Source organism: Limanda limanda, chromosome 5, assembly GCF_963576545.1.
Source record: "Limanda limanda chromosome 5, fLimLim1.1, whole genome shotgun sequence".
Classification (NCBI taxonomy): domain Eukaryota; kingdom Metazoa; phylum Chordata; class Actinopteri; order Pleuronectiformes; family Pleuronectidae; genus Limanda; species Limanda limanda.
Window position 1 is genome coordinate 3,114,213 of NC_083640.1, and position 23,960 is coordinate 3,138,172.

At 44.1% G+C, this 23,960-nt stretch overlaps 1 protein-coding gene across 1 annotated transcript; it reads left to right on the forward strand.

Moving 5' to 3' along the window:
* Positions 1 to 363: 363 nt before the first annotated feature.
* On the forward strand, positions 364 to 22,886 carry prkg2 (protein kinase cGMP-dependent 2). The gene is given in 18 exon segments (XM_061072027.1): positions 364 to 875; positions 5,824 to 5,990; positions 8,042 to 8,155; positions 9,568 to 9,673; positions 10,507 to 10,570; positions 15,093 to 15,170; positions 17,387 to 17,481; positions 17,663 to 17,731; positions 18,626 to 18,727; positions 19,061 to 19,208; positions 19,960 to 20,096; positions 20,983 to 21,072; positions 21,231 to 21,372; positions 21,480 to 21,643; positions 21,724 to 21,846; positions 22,039 to 22,101; positions 22,611 to 22,677; positions 22,791 to 22,886. Coding segments are annotated over 18 exon segments (2,337 nt in total).
* The last annotated feature ends 1,074 nt before the right edge of the window (positions 22,887 to 23,960 follow it).

The window sequence follows — 23,960 nt, forward strand, 5'->3', positions numbered from 1 at the left end:
CGTGTGAACGCTGAAGTTTCTTCATCATCTTCTGATATCGATGAACTGTGATTATTGTGATTTCATTTCCTCTAACCCCCCCACCAGACAGGGAGTGACTGTTGATGTAACGTAATACTTCCTGCCTCCTGAATAATAAATGGAGGACACACACTCTCTGACCATTATATACTGATCCGCTCTCTCTCTCTTTCTGTCTCCGGCTCTCTCTCTCTCTCTCTCTCTCTCTCTCTCTCTCTCTCTCTCTCTCTCTCTCCTCCCGGCGTCAGCTCTTTTGTTTGAAACCTCACCCCCCCCCGGCTGATGACTCCATCCTCTCAGCAAACACCGACGCTCACATCTCTCGTCTCCTCAGGTGGAACCATGGGGAACGGCTCCATGAAGTCAAAACGTTACAAACAGGCGGACGCCTCCAACGGCCGAGCGCACAAGGATCCCGGCGGCGGCTACACCATCTCGTCCCTTGAGTCCCTGAGGGCCCGGGTGGAGGAGCTGGAGCGGGAGGGCAAGAGGAAGGATGAGGAGCTCTGTGCCAGGGAGCAGCAGGTCAGAGGTCAGCAGGAGCAGCTGGCCAAGCAGAGCCGAGCGCTGGCCGAGCTGAGCGAGGAGCTGCAGAGCAAGAGCCTCCAGATCAACAAGCTCCAGGACCTGCTGAAGGGTCCGGGCGGCCCCTCTGGGAGCCTGGCGTCACGGCCTCCCTCCATCAGAACCTGCGCCAAGAACAGTCCCAACCTCGGGGTCCGCATCAAGGAGACCCTCAACAGGAGGAAAGGGGCCAAAGCCGGGGTGTCGGCCGAGCCCACGTCCAGGACCTACGACTCCAGCAGCCTGCCCAAGTTCTCCTTCGAGAACGCCCGGGTACCCAAGGATGCAAGGTGAGGGTATACTCTCTCTCCATTAGGAAAGTTCAAAAGATAAGCAGAAGTAGAAAGGAGACCAGACAGGAGGATGGTAAAGGTTCATGATTCCCTCAGGCTCATCAGAACCTCGTGGATGAGAATGTCCCATCTGCTGCAAGCGGCAGCAGATGGGACAGAAGCAAAGACTTAGGAAGAAAATAGTTCATTAAACCAGATGGAAGGTTCCTCAGTGAGTCAAATGACCCTGGCTGATTGAATTCTCTAAACGCTGAGGGCTTCAATGTCTCCTACCTTGTCTCCTTTAGCAGAGGAAACACTGGACCATCCTTTAGGAAACACACACAGTTACATGCAGTCACAACATTTAAAGCAACTCACTGTCGCAGTTTCACCACAGCAGACCCCTGGAAATGTAGCTAATAAGCTTAAACTTAAGGAAAAACTCACGATTAGCTGAGCTTCAAATCTATAAATATAGATGACTTTAAAATTCATAGTCACAGGTAAGGAGTTAGTATTAGGCTATCATTGATGCAAAGATAGTTTTTTAATTTGAGGAAAGTCGGAGATTTAGATGTAGCTAGAGGAACCGGCCGCTGGTTGTATGCCTCCACCAGCCGGTACAGGTCAGTCTACATACATTTCTGTAATTCAGTCTCATTTTAAAGTTTTTTATCTCCTGATTAGTTGATCTCCCGACAATGATGTTAGATGAAATATTCCTTTATCAGTTCAGCATCTTGGAAATTGGCTAAATTATGGTTTTTGGTCCATCAACCTGTAAGTTATGTTAAGTTCTGCTGCACCACTCTACTGGAAGTTAGCTCAGATTGGACTTTATCCCACGACCCCCGGCTCAGGAGGCCGCTGCACATCTATCAGGACACTCGGGCTTTGTTTTGTGGTTTTGAGTTAATCTGTGAGTTCACCTGAAACGTTTGTTCCAAATTTGAAGAAATTCCCTAAATGAGTTCTTGAGATATCGTGTTCACAAGGTTACGACAGAGAAGACAATAATATATAGAGAATAATAAGAGATAAATGATAAATGATAAAGGAGACACAACGTTGCTCCTTCAACTCTCTGCCAATGTGTCCTCATTGTGTCCTCATTGTGTCCTCATCGTTTCCTCATCGTGTCCTCATTGAGTCCTCATCGTTTCCTCATCGTGTCCTCATCGTGTCCTTATCGTGTCCTTATCGTGTCCTCATCGTGTCCTCATCCTGTCCTCATCCTGTCCTCATCCTGTCCTCATCCTGTCCTCATCGTGTCCTCATTGTGTCCTCATCGTTTCCTCATCGTGTCCTCATCGTGTCCTCATCGTGTCCTCATCGTGTCCTCATCGTGTCCTCATCGTGTCCTAATTGTGTCCTCAATGTGTCCTCATCGTTTCCTCATCGTGTCCTCATCGTGTCCTCATCGTGTCCTCATCGCGTCCTCATCGCGTCCTCATCGCGTCCTCATCGTGTCCTCATCGTGTTCTCATCGTGTCCTCATCGTGTTCTCATCGTGTCCTCATCGTGTCCTCATCGTGTCCTCATTGTGTCCTCATCGTGTCCTCATCGTGTCCTCATCGTGTCCTCATCGTGTCCTCATCGTGTCCTCATCGTGTCCTCATTGTGTCCTCATCGTGTCCTCATCGTGTCCTCATCGTGTCCTCATCGTGTCCTCATCCTGTCCTCATTGTGTCCTCATTGTGTCCTCCACGTTTCCTCATCGTGTCCTCATCGTGTCCTCATTGTGTCCTCATCGTTTCCTCATCGTGTCCTCATCGTGTCCTCATTGTGTCCTCATCGTTTCCTCATCGTGTCCTCATCGTGTCCTCATTGTGTCCTCATCGTTTCCTTATCGTGTCCTCATTGTGTCCTAATTGTGTCCTCATTGTGTCCTCATCGTTTCCTCATCGTGTCCTCATTGTGTCCTCATCGCGTCCTCATTGTGTCCTCATTGTGTCCTCATTGTGTCCTCATTGTGTCCTCATCGTGTCCTCATCGTGTCCTCATTGTGTCCTCATTGTGTCCTCATTGTGTCCTCATCGTGTCCTCATCCTGTCCTCATCATGTCCTCATCCTGTCCTCATTGTGTCCTAATCGTGTCCTCATCCTGTCCTCATTGTGTCCTCCTCGCTTCCTAATTGTGTCCTCATCGCGTCCTCATCGTGTCCCCATCGTGTCCTCATCCTGTCCTCATTGTGTCCTCATTGTGTCCTCATCGCGTCTTCATCGCGTCCTCATCATGTCCTCATCGTTTCCTCATCGTGTCCTCATTGTGTCCTCATCGTGTCCTCATCGTGTCCTCATCGTGTCCTCATCGTGTCCTCATCGTGTCCTCATCCTGTCCTCATTGTGTCCTCATCGTGTCCTCATTGTGTCCTCATCGCGTCCTCATCGTGTCCTCATCGTTTCCTCATCGTGTCCTCATTGTGTCCTCATTGTGTCCTCATTGTGTCCTCATCGCGTCCTCATTGTGTCCTCATCGTGTCCTCATTGTGTCCTCATTGTGTCCTCATTGTGTCCTCATCGTGTCCTCATCCTGTCCTCATCATGTCCTCATCCTGTCCTCATTGTGTCCTAATCGTGTCCTCATCCTGTCCTCATTGTGTCCTCCTCGCTTCCTAATTGTGTCCTCATCGCGTCCTCATCGTGTCCCCATCGTGTCCTCATCCTGTCCTCATTGTGTCCTCATTGTGTCCTCATCGCGTCTTCATCGCGTCCTCATCATGTCCTCATCGTTTCCTCATCGTGTCCTCATTGTGTCCTCATCGTGTTCTCATCGTGTCCTCATCGTGTCCTCATCGTGTCCTCATCGTGTCCTCATCCTGTCCTCATTGTGTCCTCATCGTGTCCTCATTGTGTCCTCATCGCGTCCTCATCGTGTCCTCATCGTTTCCTCATCGTGTCCTCATTGTGTCCTCATTGTGTCCTCATCCTGTCCTCATCCTGTCCTCATCCTGTCCTCATCCTGTCCTCATCCTGTCCTCATCGTTTCCTCATCGTGTCCTCGTCTGATTCCTCTGTCCTACATTCAGACACATTTGTTGATAAATGAGAAAACACAATAAGCACTGAGCCAATTCATCATCGTACCACAACCTTTAAATACTCACTCATGTTTTACATTTGTTCTGCTGATGTGAGAGCGTAGAAAGTTTCATTAAGATCAAATCCAGCTCGAGGATCTTTATTCATCTTTGTCATCATGTGACATAATTTACTGAGCACCAGACAGACAGACGGTTATTTAATATGTCTTGTTCTATATTCCAGCCAAACTTTTGTCTCAGTGATTGTTCTTCACGACATGAACACACTCAATCTAATCCTCATGTTTTAAACATATGTCGCTAATAAGCACAGAATGGACGACAAAACCCAAACGAATGGAGATGAAGCGGCCGACCGGCCCTTTGAACGCTGCCGACGCCGGGCGAGTTAATGACACGGCGAGGTGGGAGGAGAGAGAGAGAGTGGAGATGAATAATAAAGAAGCGAACGTCGGCTACTCTGGGTTTTTTTTTTACGAAGCCTAGTGTGACACTTTATCACACACGATACGGTGGATAAACAAAACGTTCCCACCGCTCCCAGCAGGCACCAGGACTCATGATCTATAGTGAGCGTTGAACCGGGTCCTGAACCTTCTCTGGTTTACTGCTCCCTGAAGAAAGAGATGTCTTCTTCTTCTACCTCGCTGCAGCTGTTAAAATGCACAGCGGTGAACTCTGACAGCTCCTGAGGATTTTATGTTTGGGCTGTTTTGGGAGATTCATTGCTGGAAGGAGACCTGAGGGTGCAATGGTTTCACATGGGAGAGGAAATATTTAACCCAGGGTGAAACGCTGGTGAGCGGCGTGGACGTGGGTGTCCTCGGGAACGCCTGAGGAAATCTATCAGTAATCACAGTCCGCTTAAAACTCATCAAACTGCACTAAATCACACACACACTCGTAGACATCACCTCTAATAAAGGTGCCTTTTCCATCAAGAGCCATTAATTATTCACTTTCACCAGTTTTCAGGATTAGATTGACGAAAGGAAAGGAAGAAATCATCTTTATTTACTTTATAATTGAATTTAAGCATTGAAATAGTGTGTTTTTATGATTTAGATCCATCTTATTTACTCGGTTTCATTCACTCAGCATCAGTTTGTTTCTTCAGGCTTCTCTTTCCCAGGATGACACAGCACATGAAGATAATTCACATTTGACACGTATTCATTCTATAAAACAAATCATTTCCCTGTTGCAGAACAATAAGGACCCAATTTTGAGTCATGGAGCCAAATAAACAACATTTTGAGGGAAGTACAAAATATCTCTGATGTGGCTGGAGCCAGACGGATGGAGACGACACAGCGATGGTTTAGGGAGAAGAGCCAAAGTTTAACTTGTTTGTCCACATTTAAATGAATCTAATGGTTCGCAGCCATTTTGACTTTGTAGGCTAATGTTTGCGAGAACAGCTCTGATTACGTGATGGCAACACAACTGTTAAAGGAGACGTATTATGCCCATTTTACCGCAGTTGATATGGTTCATTGGGGAGCCGGGCTAGCGTTAGCTTGTGAGCTAACCAGGCCAGTGGACCCGGTCTGTAGCGAGACTATGACGTATTTTCGGGTCCTAATCCCATTAGACCCCATCTAGCGTATCGTTTCTGACATACAGGAACCACAACAAATCGCGGGAGTTGTTTTTTTCCAGAGTTTTTGGGACAGTTGACATGCCAAACCCAAATTAACGTATAGAAGCACTACAAAAGTGGAATTTTCATAATATGTGCCCTGTAAAGTTGTATACTTGGTTTTGACGATAAATATTTCTGCTTAACACATAAAACTTCATTCCTTCACGCAGAGATGACAAGAATCTTACAGCTATCAGATAAATGGAGAAGAAGATGATGAAAATACTCTAAGTTCTGGTGAAGTGGTCTAACTGTTTGTGCTCCGTGTCGACAGTGTGAAGAAGCTTCTGACAGACGCCCTGAACAAGAACCAGTACCTGAAGCGGCTGGAGCTGCAGCAGCTCAAAGACATGGTGGAGTGCATGTACGAGCGCACCTACCAGCAGGGGGAGTCCGTCATCACGCAGGGAGAGCACGGCAACCATCTGTTTGTCCTGGCAGGTTGGTTCACGCCGGTTTCAATTCAATTACCACGACACACACACACACATTGTGGTCAAGCATCATATGACACCTAATGTCCAATTAAAGGGAACTAGAGAAGCCAACAGACGGAGCCGGTGATTTAAATCCTGCTGGATGAATTAGTGGGCGGAGTCTTGTGTGGAGTGACAGCGGGTATCAACCCACCGTGACGTCAGCCATTGGTTTGTGAGCTGCTGTCTGCCATCTTGGTTTTTTCAAACAAAGAAGTATCCATATTTGAAAGAGTGGTGGGTGGAGCCTAACTGAGAGCCCGCCCACCTCCACCTGCCACCTGCACCCATTTGATGATACTAGATGTCAATCACACAGTAGCCACGCCCCCCATGCATACTGTGCTTTATGGTCTATTTGACTCTAAATGGATCATAATTAAAAAATGAACATCATGATGTATGAAGACGAATTGAAACCAAAGATTGAGACGTGAACACCTGAGGAAAATGTTTACTGACTTTAAAAATCAACAGAGAAGAAGAATTATTTTCTCATGGACTTCTATAGTCGCCCTCTGCTGGTCAGTTCAGGCACTTCTGCATTGGCTTCATTTTGTGAACCTGGACTCTGTACAGTATGATCGACATGATGCACGTTGTGATTCCATTCAAGCTTCAAGCAGTTTGATATTAAATCAGGACATTGACATCATGTCTGGTTCCTGGTGCTTACTGACAACAGAAGCAGAGCGAGCAGGAAACTGTGGAGAAGGTTTGTGCAAATGCAAAGTGGACAAACATCTGTTCTTTGTTCGGGCACCTGTGTGAGATTTAGACCATTTGTGATTTCGAGTGGATTCTCAGAAACCAGGCATTTGGCTGATATCGACAAAAACTGCTGATTAACCCGACGACTGTATTTTCAGTCTAAGCGTTCTTTCCAAACTGTGCAGCGTTCGACTGGTCTCCCCTGGGAGTGACCGGCGTTTGCTGACTGCGAGGTTAGAGAGGTAAAAATCGGAAACTGGCAGAAAACTCCTCGGAAGTCGCCACATCGGCCTGTGGTGTTTCAAACTGACTATTTCTGGATTCTCAGTCTTTGCCCTATTGTGCAGCCGGTCTGACCGCGAGCCAATCACATCACAGCGAACCAGCGTTTGATTGGTTCTACTCCTCCACACACGTTATTGTGTGTAAACCTTTGAAAGGTTAACTAGCTTCATGTTATTCTTTGCAGAAAAGTAGATTTGAGTGATTTTGGCCGGTTGAGAGTCTTGTTGGCAAAACAGTTTGAATTCCTCTGGTTCACCATCACGGATGCGGTCAGAGAGAGAAGTTAAATTTTGGATCCTGATGTGATTATACACTCAGACACGTGACGTAAATGGAACTGAAGGAACTATAACTCTCTTATTTAACTCTGTACTGTTTTATTCATGTATTTGCTTGTTTATCTAGGTGAATAAATTAATAGAGTTTTCTTGGACAGCGAACAAACTAAACTGAAATTAAACAAAAGAACGTACATGAGCTGGAGGTGCTGGACAGAAGTGACGAAAACCAGAAGAGACAGAAATGTAAAGAAGCTCAAACAAACCTCGGAGGATTATTCAGATATGAAATAATAATGCAGACGCTCGTTTCCTCAAGTCTTTAATTTGTTTTACTTCTGACCAGGACCCTAAAAATACAAGTTGTGTTTGTGTTGTAGGAGGAAACAGATGGAAGGAAGGAGGAGGATATTTTTCATATAAATGATTCAAGTGTTTTCCAGTTTTTTAAATGGCCACATATATTGTAGCAGAGGAATTATTATCATTATTTACTGAAATACAACCTGCAGCTCAGTTTCTGCTGAGTCGCCGAATTGAGCAGCAGCACAGGAGGAATTCTGAGACGTTGAGTAAATAACCAGTGACTCGTCCGGTCTGAAATGAACCTAATGACATTTAAACATCATTAGATTCTGTCTGCGACACACATCTGTTTGTCTCTTGTGTGTTTTTTGTCTGTGTCCTAAATGTAGGTTAAAAAAACAACAGCTATTGATTGTCCTTGGTTTGCTGTTTGCAGACGGGAAGCTGGACGTGTTTCAGCACAGCAAGCTGCTCACATCGATCGCCGTGTGGACCACTTTCGGGGAATTAGCCATCCTGTACAACTGCACCCGGACGGCTTCAGTGCGAGGTAACCACGGTAACACCGTGAACACGTAAAGTTCTCTGGATTCACACATGTTCTGCAAATCTGGACCTTTCACACGACTCACAGACATTACTCCTGTGTGTGTGTGTGAATGCAAATGTACAAATAAGACGAATCAAAGCTGCAGTTGATTTCATAAGTAGAGGAGAGAGAGAGAGGCAGAAACCACAATTATATATTAAAGAGGTAGAATTATTCCCTGTTTTACTCGTGGGAAAAGATGATAAGTGTCATGATTATCGATGTTGTATCGAGGGGGAAGTTTCCTTTATTGAACTTCAGTTTAAAAGTCAATTAAAGCAACACTATGTGGATTTTACTGAGCAGCAGCGTCCTGATGCTGACGAAGATGTCGACTTGGAAAGAGGAGAGATGAGGACGAGCTGTAAAACAAAAGCACTGAGCCACAGCAGAAAATGTGATTTCCTGCCTGTTGCTGAATATGTGAAAGTCAAACTCTGGAAAATGTCAAATTTTTCAGACATTTTCACCCAAAGTGAGAGCAGGTGTTAATAAGTGAGGAGTGAGAATGAGAGAGGCTCCGTTCTCCTTTTTCCAAATCAGTGAACTGAAACATTCATATCTCCGTGTTCAAAGAGTTCTTTTAGCAGAAGCGGCCCAGAGAGTTCAGACTGCAGCTGATGGTATTTTTTACTCTAAACCTTCAACGTTCTCTCGACTCAAATCTTGAAGTTCTCTGACCTTCATCAATGGCGTCGGAGCGACTTCTCGAGGATTCACCTGATTGTCGGAGCTGGAGAATCCGATCAGTCATTAGACCGAAGTAAACAAACAAGCATCAGCATGTGGTTTGTTTACAGAAGGTTTATGTCCACAGCTCTGCATCCTGATTGGTTCTCACCTCCTCTGCGTTTTGGAGAGCGCTCAGCCCAACGCCATGTGAGCGCTCTTTGTCCGGGATTTGTATATTTAACCAAGTTACCGACTGGTGGCCCTTGGGGGGGGGGGAGGGTCACCGTGTCCTGACCTTGAGATTCAGGGTGAACTGGAAACACGGTGACACTTCTCGTCTCTCTGAGAGTTTTACATGATAACAGATGAAGTGGATACAGGACGGTTCTGTCTCTGCTACCTGTTCCCGTCGGGTTCTCACCGCCACTTCCTGCCGCCGCCGCCGCCGGAGACACGCCCCTGCATGTTCTGTAGCTGTGACTCATCGGGACACGGGACGGATTACAGTGTTGCTTTTCTCACCTATTTCCTTCATTCGATAAAACAAAACAACACATTCCTCCTCGGTGGTGATGGAGTGAAACGAGAACGTGTGAAGAAAGATGAGGAGGAAGAAAAGAGAAAGTGACTCACTCCTTCGTGGTCGTCGGTCCACGAGTTCTGCTGTTAATGTCTCTGGTAACGTGAATTTTATTTTTCAGCCGTGAACAAAGTGCGGACGTGGGCTTTGGACCGGGAGGTGTTCCAGAACATCATGAGGAGGACGGCGGAGACGCGACAGGAGCAACATCGCAACTTCCTGCGAAGGTCAGAGCGCCAAGTTAGCTGTCGCCACTTAGCTAAAGCATCACATTACTGATATGATTCTCGTTGATTGATGATGTACGACAACTTTCCTGATATAAGGAAGTGACACACAAGAGAATGACACGTGTACTTGTGTTGTTTGATGTACGCTGACTTTTATAAACACTCGACAACCAATATAGAACAATTATCTTTCAGAGGAAATGTTAGAAATACGGCTCGTAGACATTTAGTCAGAATAAAACACAACCAACCAGCTAACGGCCAAATTAATTAGGATCAGTTCACCTAGCGGAAAGTTGTAAAGCAGCGTCAAGCGAGAGCAGATGTCGACCAATCACAACAGAGCGGTTCAGCTGGCCAATCAGAGCAGACTGGGTTTCATTAGGAGCCCAGTTTGTCTATATTGTTCAGACTCTAGTTATTATGTGTAATATTATAAAACATTTAACCAGAACATATGATAAAGTCAAGATTATAACATTTTCAATTAAATTAGTTTGCTCAGGTATATTTTCTACAACTTACCGAACTTCTTGGACACCGGCTGTAGTTCTATGTATAACATTTGTGGTAATTTCCACAGAATCCAAAATGAACTGTCTATACTGTTCAGACTCTAGTTATTATGTGTAATATTATAAAACATTTAACCAGATCATAAGATAAAGTCAAGATTATAACACTGTAATTGAATTAGTTTGGTCAGGTATATTTTCTAAAACTTACCGGACTTCTTGGACACCGGCTGTAGTTCTATGTAAAACATTTGTGGTCATTTCTACAGAATCCAAAATGAAAGTTCACCTTCTGTGTTTTTTTTCTCCCGTCAGCGTTTCGCTCTTGGCCAATCTACCGGAGGACAAGCTCAGCAGAATGGTGGACTGCCTGGAGGTGGTAAGTCCTTCTGTCAGACCTGTCTCTTAATTCTCCTGCAGGGACAATTTGACTTCTCATTGTGTATCGCACAACTCGCTGGCAGCTGCCGCCCGCGCGCTGCAGATAGCTGCTGTCAAAATATCATTAGCATTTGGCCGTGTACCATTACTGCATGTCAGCGGATTCTGTCCACCTCCAGTCGGGGGGGAGACCTCACAAATTACCTTGTTGATGAACAGAGCCCGTGTTATTCCTGTCATCGCCGGGCGCTGTATATTGTTACCATAATTATTTGACCAAGGCCCCAGAAAGTGTTTATTCAAATGGTGGAGGAGAAGGGGGTCGAGGGGGGGGGGAGTGATTTGTAAAAGATGTGCGAGTGACAGGCTTCTGGTGTGAGAACATACGAGTGTGAGCGGGGGTGCATGTGTTGGAACCTGCAGCAGGAGGAGAAAGGACTCGCTTCACTTCTCCTGCGCGAGCGTTGAGTTTCAGCAGCGAGAGAGAAAACTCGTCCTGCTCACTTCCTCCACTAGGGGGAGCAGCTCCTTATTTAGTCATTTCTAATGGAGCTGGGGGGGGGGTTGGGTGGGTGGAGCTGTAACCTAATAGTGGTGCAGATGTTCGTTGAGACCCGGCCAGATCATATTGAAGCTTCTTGTCAAACAGTGGGGGGGATGGAATGTGTGTGTTTGTGTCGGTGTGTGAGATTTTATTTTCAAACTGGAAAGATTCAATAGCCAAAAACAACGAGCTCTGTTGGAAGCAAAATAACTGATAAAAATAACGTCTCATCTTTTCATTCACTCGTGATCCTGGCGTGAAGCGTTTTGAAATGTCGAGCCCGAGGAGCTGGAGGGGGGGGGGGATAACTCAGAGTTAATGATATTTTCATTGTGTTATCCCCTGGAAAAGAAACACACGCATACTGCAAGTACACAAGTCACTGACACTAGAAAGATGAACGGTGGAGGTGAGAGTCTTGTGTGAGGAATAGAAAACATGCTGCAAATACTCACAACACAATGAAATACTCACACAATGCTGCCGTTCAGGGTATTTGATTGGGTTGGGAGTATTTGGATTTGTTCAGAGTATTTGGATGTGAGTATTCGGACTTGTTGTGTTGTGAGTATAAGACGCTGCACGATAGAACAGACACACACAGTCTGTGAGAGCAGAATGTGACTCTGACAGACGACAAACCTGAATAATGACATTAAATGTCTTTTTAGACAATGAGTGGTTTGTGTTGTGCGACCGTGTTAATGTTTATTCATCGACTGTAATCGCACCATGAAGCCAAATGGAACCAGTTAATTCTTAGAAACGACAAAGTGGTTCCACACAATTAATGTTGCACGATTTGTGTTTGTTCTCTGCTGGTAAAGAGTCGTATAATCCAAGAATCTAAATCTTCACGAGCAGTAGCCTCTGTCTTCGTGCTGCCGCCTCAGAGAAACTTATTTTTAAATCTGTCAGACAAGATCTTCTTCAAATGTGGCTCCACACGGACGAGAAGGGAGAGAGAAATCCACGTGTTTCCTCGTTCCAAGCAGAAAACATCTGAGTCCGAGTGAATCAAGTCACAGAAGCACCTTCGTGAGTCGGTTTGGTTTCTGTCTGTCGTGACCGGACATCAACACAAAGACGGAGCTTAATAGTAAAAGGCTGTAATCTGTAGAAGGTTCCGAAGCCTCACACGAACCTCAGATTAACGTTGGAATGTAGTTTTTCACAGACGACTGTGGATTTCGTCCTAAACTAACATCGGAGGCACTTTAGAGAGAGATCTGTTAATGAGCAGGAGAACAGGAGGAAGGATAACAGCACCTGACTCGCTGCTGGAGAAACAAACTGCAGACTCACACTTTTACCTTTTCTGACACTAGACACTTTAAATGAGACACTGACAAACAAGACAGATCCTGTGTCAGTTTGCTGAATGAGATCCAAGTGTTTTCAACGTGTCACCACTTTGTTTTAGACTAAAAGGTTCAACTTGGGGAAGATTACTGCAATATTAGAAAACCCTGAGAACTATGTCTGATCTCTGGTTTGGAAATGTGCTAATTATATATAACAATATATATGATAACTCCTAAAACCATATATTTGATTCTTTGCTCTTTCTTGGATCCATAAATATATAAATTCTCAGTAAAGTGAGAAAGTGAGAAATCACCAACTGTTACTTCTACATTTTACACCTTGTTTAAAAAATCACTCACGCGTGCTCAGGTCCAAAGTGATTTTCCAAACTGCTCCTTGAAAGCAGCACGATGCTTTCAAGGAGCAGCTGAAGACTGAGTTGGTCGTAAAAAACAGGTCCGGGCCTTCCTCTTGATTTAATGAAACTGACAGACACACACACACACTCACACACACACACACAAACCAATTCAGAGCAGGTTGATGCTTCAGATAAGAAGAAGGGGATGTGTGTGGTTGTCGGGGGGGTAAGGGCTCTTGAAATATTTTTAGAGGCGATTCTCTCTCAAGCTTTTTTAGCGAATAGCGTCATCTGTCTTTCCCTGAAAAGAGAAACGTTGTGACCCCAGGTCCGATCTCTTTATCACCGGGACAGTCTTTATAAACAGAACCGTGGCGTGTTGTCTCCGCTGTCGTGGACGGGCGTTAAACTGGCGTCTCTCCCGAAGCGTAAACGGGACGTAAACAAGCTTCGGGCGCTCGAGGAAAACGCCACTCGTGTGGAGGGTTCTGACAGTAAACACATCGGGGAATGTTTACGCGTGGTCGCTCTGATTTGTTTCCTCTGCAGCCGAACGGATCACAGCCGTGAGCGGTTGTCTCAGCTGCAGGAAACCCTAGTTCCAGGGAATGCCTCGGCCCGGGTCACCTTCACTCTCTGCACTCCCCCCCCCCCCCGCGAAACGCTTTAGCTCGACTCGCTGACTCAGCAGTCTGGCCGGCGTGTCGGTGGTTTAAACGGACAGAGTGCAGAGCTGCGAACAGACGGAGGGAACAAACTGTTCCTCTGTGTCTAATTCAGGAATATTACAAAGTGTCGCTCGGTTTTTATGGAGCTCGTAAACTTTGAGCTAAACACCTGAAACGATCTCTGTCTCAGTCGAGTGAGAGCTTCCTCCTGCAGCAGCTGGACAGGGATCAGGAATCAGACACAATCGGTTCCTCTCCTTCACACGTCCGAGAGTCGGTTTGTACCAGAGGAACCGGTTGTTTATGATTAATTATCCATGCTCAAAACTCGGTCCTGTATATTCCACCTGCAGTCACAGTGAACCGATTCTTTCAGATGAAACTGAAGCAACCTCTCGACTCAGGGGCGGAATATGAGACCAGGGGTCTTCAACGTTTTTCAGGCCAAGGACCCCCAAACCCTTCTAAATAAATTGTATAAAATTGTGTTTTATATTAAACTAGTGCCATGTATAAACATAGCTACCCTGTTATTGTGCATTCAATACTAAGCTATAAATGCTCCCACATTAGTGAAATGTTGGACCCTGATGGGTAGCACACAACTTATCTCATCTTGGACGGATGGAGGTTGTCAGGCAGAGGTTCAAATCAGCCTCACAATATGTTGGATGCATGTTAATGTGTATTTTAAGACATTTAAATTTGTGGAAAAAAATTGGTTCGAAATAAATACAAAAAAATAAAAAACTGTCTAATCAACCAAAGATCTTGCGACCTCCCTGCAGTACCTCCGCGGACCCCCTAGAGGTCGCGGACCCCCTGTTGAAGACCTATGGTCTAGACTACAGAGGATTAATCATTAGCTCCTTATAGCAGCTGCACTATAAGCTAGCTTGTTAGCTCCGTCACTGGTTTGCAATGCATCCTGGGATAGGTCGGCCTCAGAGGGACCAGCCCATTGGATCCTTCGTTGCTCAGGATCGGTATTTTCTGTCGAATTTGAAGGAGCCTGTGGGACAGTCTAGTAAAAGTGAATTATTATCGTATTAAACCTCAAAGATTAGGACGCTGCTGTAAGTGGTTCTGATACGAGCAGGAAGATAAACTCCTCTAATGTAGTTCCAGCTCCACTTTGCTCGTCACATCTGGATGTGTCATTTGTCACCATGGTAACAGACATTTCATCGACATTAATTTCAAATAATGGACAGAATAACCGGACGTGTGATGAAAGTCAATAAAACTGACTTGACTCATAATAAATTGATGAGTTTATAATCGATTAGTTGAACAACATTCAATGAATTATTTTCGACTTGTTTTTTTCTAGATTAAATGAAATAAAGTGATAGAAAATTATAGAAAACGATGAAATGATAAAGAAATGAATAACCTCAGTCCATTTTAATATGTATAATAATATTATAGTTCTGATCTATATTTTTTTTATGTGTCATTTCATTCCACGAGCCCCAAAGTCCTCGTGACGAACGTCATCGACGGCAGCTCTGATCCCGCTGGGGCGGGGGGGCGGCTACCAGGAATCAACCCGAGCCGCTCGATGGTTAAAATCAATGTGTCGCTTCAGTTCTGACCACCCCCCCCCCTCTCCCCTCTTTCTCCCCCTGCACATTAGGAGTACTATGACAAGGGGGAGTACGTGATCCGGGAGGGAGAGGAGGGAAGCACCTTCTACATCATCGCCCAGGGGAAGGTAACCTGCTCAAAAACACACAAACACCACAAAGTCCTGTTGTGTCCTCATGTTAGCAACTCTTAAAAAGGGACGTGACCTTCAGCACCTATTTAATAGAAGCATTAAATCAGTTATTGTTAATTATAAATGAATAGTAGCAGCTGTAGCACGTTTCTGAGACATTTTAAGTCTCAACAACAGCAACAACACAACAATCCTCCAGTGCCGAGTCAGACAATATAATGCAACACGTCTTTAACGCACTGGTGTGGACGTTGCTTCAGTCTGAAGTCAAAGTGTTAAAAGTAAATAATGGAAAAAATGGAGGTGAATTCACTTTGGATCATTTGGATACATGCATATTATATTATACTGCATTACATTGCATTTTGCAATTTGCAATTTGACACTGTTCACTGTTTTGCATTCTGCTCTTTGCATTTCACTTTTTACTTCACTTTTTATATCTTTCATTTTTTATATACTTTTATATAGATATATTTATGTCTAAATAAATGTTACTTTGTATAAATATTAGTAAAAGTGAGTAAATAAGGAGTAAATGGTGAGTAAATACATATTGTTTTTTAATTTGTTTTTCTTATGTGTGGTGTATTTATTGTGTTTTTAATGTTTCTATGTTTACTGTATGCACCAATAACCAGAGCAAATTCCAGGTAGGTGTAAACCTACTTGGAAATAAATACCTTCTGATTCTGATTCTGATTCTGATCTGACACTAATTTCAGATCCCATTTGTCGCCAAAGCAAGTAAAAAATACGAGTTTTCCTTCCAGTAACCAACCAGGTTTAAACAGCAGGTCAGGTCAAACTCCATGTGAGTGTGTGGGGTGTGGTACTCATAACCCCCCCAGCAACCTGACACTCTGTAGCTGAGGGACCTGGAGAGAGAGAGAAAGAGAGAGAGAGAGAGAGAGAGAGAGAGAGAGAGAGGCCCTGGTCGTCCACCGGGGACTCAGAAACGCCATTACGAGCCAACGTGAGACAGCAGCTCCTTCAACCACAACCAGAGAGACACACATGTTGTTTGGGAGGAAGGGGGCTAATACAGGAAATGGCTCCGCTACACCCCCCCCCCCCCACCCGTGTACCCCTGTGAGGGAGTAAACTCTGAGAGCGCCTGCCACCAGAAAAAACAAGGGAAGTGAAGGTCACCGAGGTCAAATGGGACACTTAGTTAAAACACACCATCGCGGCTGTGATGTCATGGAGGACGCCACGCTGGCCTGACCTCGGACTGGGGTGAGGCCACTGGTTTTAAAAGCCTCACAAATTACAGACGCGGTTTCCCAACATCAAGGTCGCTGTTATGGTTGTGTTGAAACCTCCCGTGTGCGAGATGCCACCTGATCACAACCCATCATGTTCCAATTACTCTAACTCAATGTGTTGATTGTTTTTGAATCCCCTTCGTTCTCTTTTACCGACGCACTGTGAAAACACGGGGAGCAAATTGAGAGCACCTGTGAAAGCTGGAGGAGGTGAACTGGAACCAGGAGCGTGAAGCCAAGATTCAAGATTCAAGATTCAAGATTCAAGATTCAAGATTCAAGATTCAAGATTCAAGATTTTTATTGTCAAATGCACAGAGATAACATGAAGCAGTCGCTGGCAATGAATAATTTCAACCAAAAAAAAAAAAAAAAAATAGAAATAGTATAAAATAGAATAAAATAGAATATCCATAAAATAGAATATCAAAAATTTAAAATAGAAAAAAAAAAAAAAAATATATATATATATATAAATATATATCTTTAAAAATCAGAATCAGAATCAGAATTATTTTATTTGCCAGGTATGTTTGCACATACAGGAAATTGCCTTGGTGTCATTGGTGCACTGAACATAAAACAACAATATAAAAACAACAATATATCACAAAATAGAATAAAATAGAATAAAATAGAATAAAATATATACAGTAGCAGAGTTATGGGCAAGTGCTGTGCTAAGGTGCAGAGTTGGTGATAGTGCCAATAATATATAAATTATAAATTATAAATTATGTGCAGGGGGGGTGGGCAGAAAGATGAAGAGAAAAATAAAACAACAATAGTTCAATTTGTGCAGTAGTGCAAATATTCAAATATGCTTATTACGGTGCTGGTGCAACTATGCAAATATGCCAGGGTGCTGGTTTGGTGGAGTTATTGCAGTTCAGAGGAGTTTCAAAGTCTTATTGCCAGGGTGTGTGTGTTGTTGTTGTGCAGGTGAAGGTGACCCAGACCACCGAGGCCCACAAGCTGCCGCAGACCATCAACACGCTGCACAAGGGCGAGTACTTCGGAGAGAAAGCACTCATCAGGTAGAATAACAGATCCTGACCCGGGAGAGAAATGTTATAACAGCCATCGCATGTTAAGTTAATATCATTCACGTGCATTTTAAAAGAAACTGAACCCTCGAAAGCATTATCTAAACAATCAGGGGGTCGGAAATGTGTTTATTTTTGTGCACGTGTGTGTGTGTGTGTGTCTCTGTTTCAGTGATGACGTCCGGTCGGCGAATATCGTGGCTGAAGAGAACGGAGTGGAATGTCTCGTCATCGACAGAGAGTGAGAGCAGCTTTGTTCCCAGTGTGTTTACCTGCAACACAACATCCCCCCCCCCCCCCCCCCGAGACCATGTGGAAACCTGATAGATCCAGATGTTTTTTAGGGGGAGGATACGTATAGATATCAGTTTACTATTTACGTTAGTTATTCTGGATCCGCCCGTTTGTCCTGATCCACTATTGAATGATTCCTTTCTTCTCTCGTGTCTCATTCTTCCACCGAGTTTTACAAACATCTGTTTTGTGTTATCATGCTAACAGACAAGCTAACAGACACATAGCAATGAAACACAAGAATGTTACAAACCTCCACCAAGGCCCAAATGTCCAAACTTGCACAAAATAATAACTATCAGTTTACTAATTATGTTATTAATTCTGGATCCGCCTGTTTGTCCTGATCCACTGATCCTGATTCTTCCACCGAGTTTTACAAACATCTGTTTTGTGTTATCATGCTAACAGACAAGCTAACAAACAAGCTAACAGACAAACAGCAATGAAACACAAGAATGTCACAAACCTCCACCAAGGCCCAAATGTCCAAACTTGCACAAAATCATAAATATCAGTTTTCTAAATATGTGTGATTTTTCAAATGTTCAACAACAACTTAAATCACAAATTTAAAGAAAGAGAATAAAGATCCGACCCCTGATCTGGATCTTTAACGGGTTCTTCCCACATCCTTCCTCCACCTGTCATTTGAAATCAGTCGTATAGTTGCTTTGTGTGTAATTCTGCTAAATAATAAAGATTAGTAGAAATAGTTACCACGTCTGTAGAATGTGATCGTCCACAGGAAACAAGGCCAGTGGGTTTATGTCACGTTGAGCTTGTGAAATCCGTCCGTTCCAGCGGTTTTGCCGTTGACACTTTGTTTTTGTTTTTCCAGGACATTTGATCAGACGGTGGGCACCTTCAACGAGCTGCAGAAGTACCTCCAAGGCTACGTGGCAACGCTGGATCGCGACGACAAGAAGAGACATGCCAGGTAGCCGCGCTGCCAGGGACATGAAGAGAAGGCTGTGTTAACTGTCTGAGCATAAAGCTGCTACTGTGAGACTCGCTGGCAGAATGAAGTGCACAGAAAACTTTAAACTCTGCATCAGTGAAGCACTTCCAGCGTTTCTTTCAACCGAGTATTCAGGTTATTAAGGGTTTTTGAAGACGTGGGACAAAGGGATGTCGTCGTAGAACCGATGGATTAACGGGTCAGAGGAGGAGAGAGCGTGAAAAGTGAAAAACAGAAACAGAGCCCACCTGGCTTCGTCATGTTTGGAATTCGAGGGATTAATCTCCTCTCTCCGTGTCCGTGTCCGTCCAACAGGTCGCTGTCACGCCACCAGAGTCAGCCGCTGCCTCCTGATGTCGTCCAGCTGAGGGACATGGTGTCGCTGTTCCCTCCGTCCAGGCCCTTCGACCACCTGGACGCCATCGCCACGCTCGGCGTCGGTGGCTTCGGACGAGTAGAACTGGTGGGGATTAGGGTTGCAAAGGGGCAGAAAGTCTCCGGTAAATTTCCGGAAACTTTCCGGAAACTTTCCATGGGAAGTTGAGTGGGAATTTTGGGAATTTTTAAAAAATAAAATAAAATACTAGTCAGGTAAATTTCGCTGATATTATTTGGGAAAACATATTAGCATGCTTATTGAGGATTGTTCATCTGTTCATCTAGCCCATTTATCCATCAATTGTAAAATATGTTTACAGACGATTCCAATTGTTTGGCTAACTATTTATATCTCTGGCATTGCATTAGTGTTTTTTTACAAACTTTTTTCTCATCTTATTCTACAGAACAATGCCACGTGCACTATCTCATGTGTGGAGACATTTCACCCCATCCAATGTAGAAGGAAAGGCTGTGTACATTTGCAAATACTGTGCAAAGACCTATGTTAAGAATGAAAAAGATGCAGAAGCATATAGTCAAGTGCCCAAAGTTTCCTCAGGGCTCAAATCAGCCTATGATAATACTTAATGTTTATATTTATGTCTGTAAATGACAAGGTAAATACAGTTAGTATAAATTACCCACAACATTTCCCGTTAATTCCCGTTAATTCCTGTTAATTCCTGTTAATTCCCATGGAAAGTTTCCAACTTTGAATATTCCCGGAATTTTGCAACCCTTAGTGAGGATACATCATAGATTCTATAACCCTCACCCATTCAACTAACTAACCAATAAACCAACTAACTAACTCCTGTTGTTTCCATCTGCAGGTGAAGGTGAAGGGCAAAGACATCACCTTCGCCCTGAAGGTCATCAAGAAGAAGCACGTGGTGGACAACAGACAGGAAGAGCACATCCACTCGGAGAGGAAGATCCTGGCCGAGGCGCGCTCGCCCTTCGTCGTCAAGTCAGTCCCCAGAACACGTTTCCCTTCCTGGTCCCACACGACCACCAAGCTCGGCTCCATTAGTTTATTAAAGCTTAGCTTATAAGATTTTGATGAGATCACGTCTCCTGCAAATATTGAGACGTCGGCTATGAAGATGTGGTTATTTGTTTTTTGAAGTATTGCAGCCGAGGATTTTCTTTGCTGCTGATCCAGTTTCACCAGATGCAGCAGAATAGACTCAGATATTAAAGTCGTTCTTCACTCTCTGACCTCCTCCTCACACCCGCAATGTATTTACTGTACATTTATCATATGGGACATTGTCGTGGGTGGTGGTGGGGGGGGGGGTGGTGGTGTTAACATCACCTCCACTATCTCAAGTGTCAAACACTGATACTGAATATGCTTCTGAATATTTATCCTATTGCTCTAGAGAGGAAAGTTATTATTGATATTTAAATCAAACAGAGAGAGAACAGAGAAAACATCCTGGATACTTTTACGATCAGGAAAATATTTAGATTCTAGACCAGAAAGTACAGGTTTGGGTTTTGATTAAAGCCTGAATATTTAAAAATCTTACAAATGACAGCCTGAAAGTTATGGATCTTTTGGAGGCTGATGCAGATACTTATATTAGAGAATAAAAACATTTCTGATAACAATATATCAGCGTATATAACCCTAATGATCCCTAAAATATCGCTATCAAACAAATTTTTACGTTAAATTAATATTTTCCGGAAAAGCAGATCTGCTGATGTTTATAAACCAAACTATAAATCGGTCAAGCTCTGGAACAAATATAAAACTATTATTAACAATAGAGCAGCGTTGATGTTGTTCTATTGAATGAATCATAACTTTTCACGTTGACTGAACTCGCCTGTGCTTCTCTTCTCAGATTGTATCGTACGTTCAAGGATAACAGATACGTGTACATGCTGCTGGAGGCCTGTCTGGGAGGAGAGATCTGGAGTCTGCTCAGAGACAGGTGGGAGACACTGATCATCTTAGTGTTCTGTTATCTAATTTAGGACTCTCAGGTCCTGATGTCATAAATCTAGAGCTCAGGGTTCAGGTGGATTCGTATGAGGACTTCTCTTCTTTCACCAAGCAGCTGCTTCTGACACTTTTACCTCTCACCTGCAGGGGGAGCTTTGACGAGCCGATCGCCAAGTTCTGTGTGGGTTGCGTCACGGAGGCTTTCGACTACCTCCACCGCAAAGGAGTCCTCTACCGAGACCTGAAGCCAGAGAACCTCATGCTGGACACGGAGGGATACATCAAACTGGTGAGTTTCACAGAGAACACCTGGTTCTGGTTTCAAGCTACCTCCGAGGTTTTAAAGGTTCCATGTTGGACCTTTTCAGAATGTGCTGATCGACTCTGTGTTTCCAGGTTGACTTTGGGTTTGCCAAGAAGATCCGATGTGGCCAGAAGACCTGGACGTTCTGTGGGACCCCGGAGTACGTGGCCCCGGAGATCATCCTCAACAAGGGCCACAACTTTAGCGTGGACTTCTGGTCTCTGGGCATCCTGGTGTTCGAGCTCCTGACCGGCAGGTGAGCGTCTGCAGCCAGACTCCATGTTGTTCACTTTGCTGAAGGAAATTAAAGCAGGTTTGTTATTCACCTTCCCACAGTCCTCCGTTCTCCGGGAGCGACCAGATGATGACGTACACGTTCATCCTGAAAGGCATCGAGAAAATGGACTTCCCCAAGAAGGTCAGCAAGAGACCTGAGGACCTCATACGCAAGTTGTGCAGGTACGACACCACACAGGAAGTAACAAGTCCATCCTCAAATCAACCAGGTTTACGACACATGGTTGATTGATAAGGATGTGGAACTAAATCAACACGAGGCAAAGTCATCAAATGTCTTAAAGCACTCTTTAAAAAAGTGTCTCCGGGCCAAACCATTAACTTCCTCATTTCCCACTCTGGTGACCTTCACAGGCGAAATCCCTCCGAGCGACTGGGCAACCTGAAGAATGGAATAACAGACATCAAGAAACACAGGTAGGAAGTGACTCGTGATGTCTGTCATCTCCGTGGAGAGACGAGCTTCACTCATTAGCTCTAAGTGAACATTATGAACGTGGGCCACTGGTTTATGACTTCGGCAATTAGATGAGCAGTGGGCCGCGAGACATGTTCAGAAGACTTATTACATTAGTGCTTCAGTCTTACACTAAATAAAAAACAGTGTTGGAGCAACTTAAAACAGGACTTTTGGGAAATATAATGCATTTAGTTTAATGAAATCAAAGTTAATATTATAATGATGCAGTTGATAACCTTAATTTGCATGTTTTTTGGGGGTAAGGTGATTATTTTCTTTGATGAAGACTCATAGAGTGATAGAGGAATAAATAATTTGTTGTTTTTTAATGTGCAGATCCAGTAAAATGTTCCTTGTCCCAGAATAAGTCCAAGTATAAAATCTCAGGGGCTTGTTGGTTTGGGTAAGAGCAGAGAAAGAGATTCAGATGTTTTGATTCGCTCTTCCACCTTCAATGTGTCTGAAGGTGGTTTAATGGTTTCAACTGGGAAGGACTGAAGGCGAGGACTCTGTTGTCTCCACTGAAGAGAGAGGTGAGTGGAGATAACCGTCCAAACTTGTAGAAGAAGACACAAGAATTTAAAATCATTCCAGATTCAAGTGGTTTTCCAGCCTAATTCCCTCCTTGTCTCCTCGTCCTCTGAAGGTCAGCGGGCCGACAGATCACAGCTACTTCGACAGTTACCCTGCGGATGAGGACAGCCCCCCCGAGGAGCTGTCCGGTTGGGACATGGACTTCTAGAACCCGTCTTGTCCTTCAGGTCTCACCCTCGATGGGAGAAGTGGAGTTAGAAATGACCTCACGTCCACTTTGAACTGGATGAACACTCGTCTAACAGCCGGTGTGTGTGTGTGTGTGTGTGGAAGCTACTGAGGGTTCAAATCCCTTCGATCATTAATGATGTGGAGGGTTTGAGGAACATGTGTGTGAAACGAGACTCTGCATCGTAACCGGTTCATAATTTATATCAACGTAGAATTGGTCTAAAAATAACTTTACCTACTTTACTTTAATTAAAACCTTAATTCCCAGGTTATTGCCAAAATGATGAAATTATTATAACTTGAAAATCATGAGAGGGATGCAGGCTCAGCAGAAGGAAGCAGCTCAACGAACATTAATTCAATCTGTGACCAACAATAAGCAGATTTCAGGCTTAAAATGAACAAAGTCTCTTCAGCTCGTTAAGTTCTGTTTAAAGTCTGAGTTTGATTAATCGCAGACTTATTTCATCATGGAGCCTTTGGTTCATGGTTCCATCATGTGTCTCCCGTTTATCAGATATGAAGGAAACTTGCCGTGTATGTTCAGGAGAGGCCACAAGAGGTCGCCAGTGGGTTAAATCAGCTTTGCTCAAAGGCATCTTGAGTTATGAGAGGTTGCAGAAAACAACATGTTGCAGAAATTATGGGACTTTAGTTTTTGGTTCACACTGGTCTCCAGAGCAGGTCCGGATATATGTGGTATTTGTGGCGCCCTCTATGGGTTGGGTTGAATATCCTTTGTTAGGCCTAGTCCTAACCAAGGCCTCAGGCTAACTACCGAGATTTATGATGATAACAATCCGGAGTCCCGTCCTTTGCAAAGATACTTTTGTTGATGTAATGTTGTTTTTCAACAATCTAGGAGATAAAAATCCAACGATATTCTATAAATCTTATTGTTAACGAGCAGAAACGAGCATCTTATTACACTGTGAGCTTGAAAAGGAATTTGGACAGATTTGAAGTTTAATGTCAACGTTGTGAACGACACATGAACAAACATCATCGACTTGTCGAAGCGTTTTTTTCTCGTCGCAGAAACAGTCGTTTC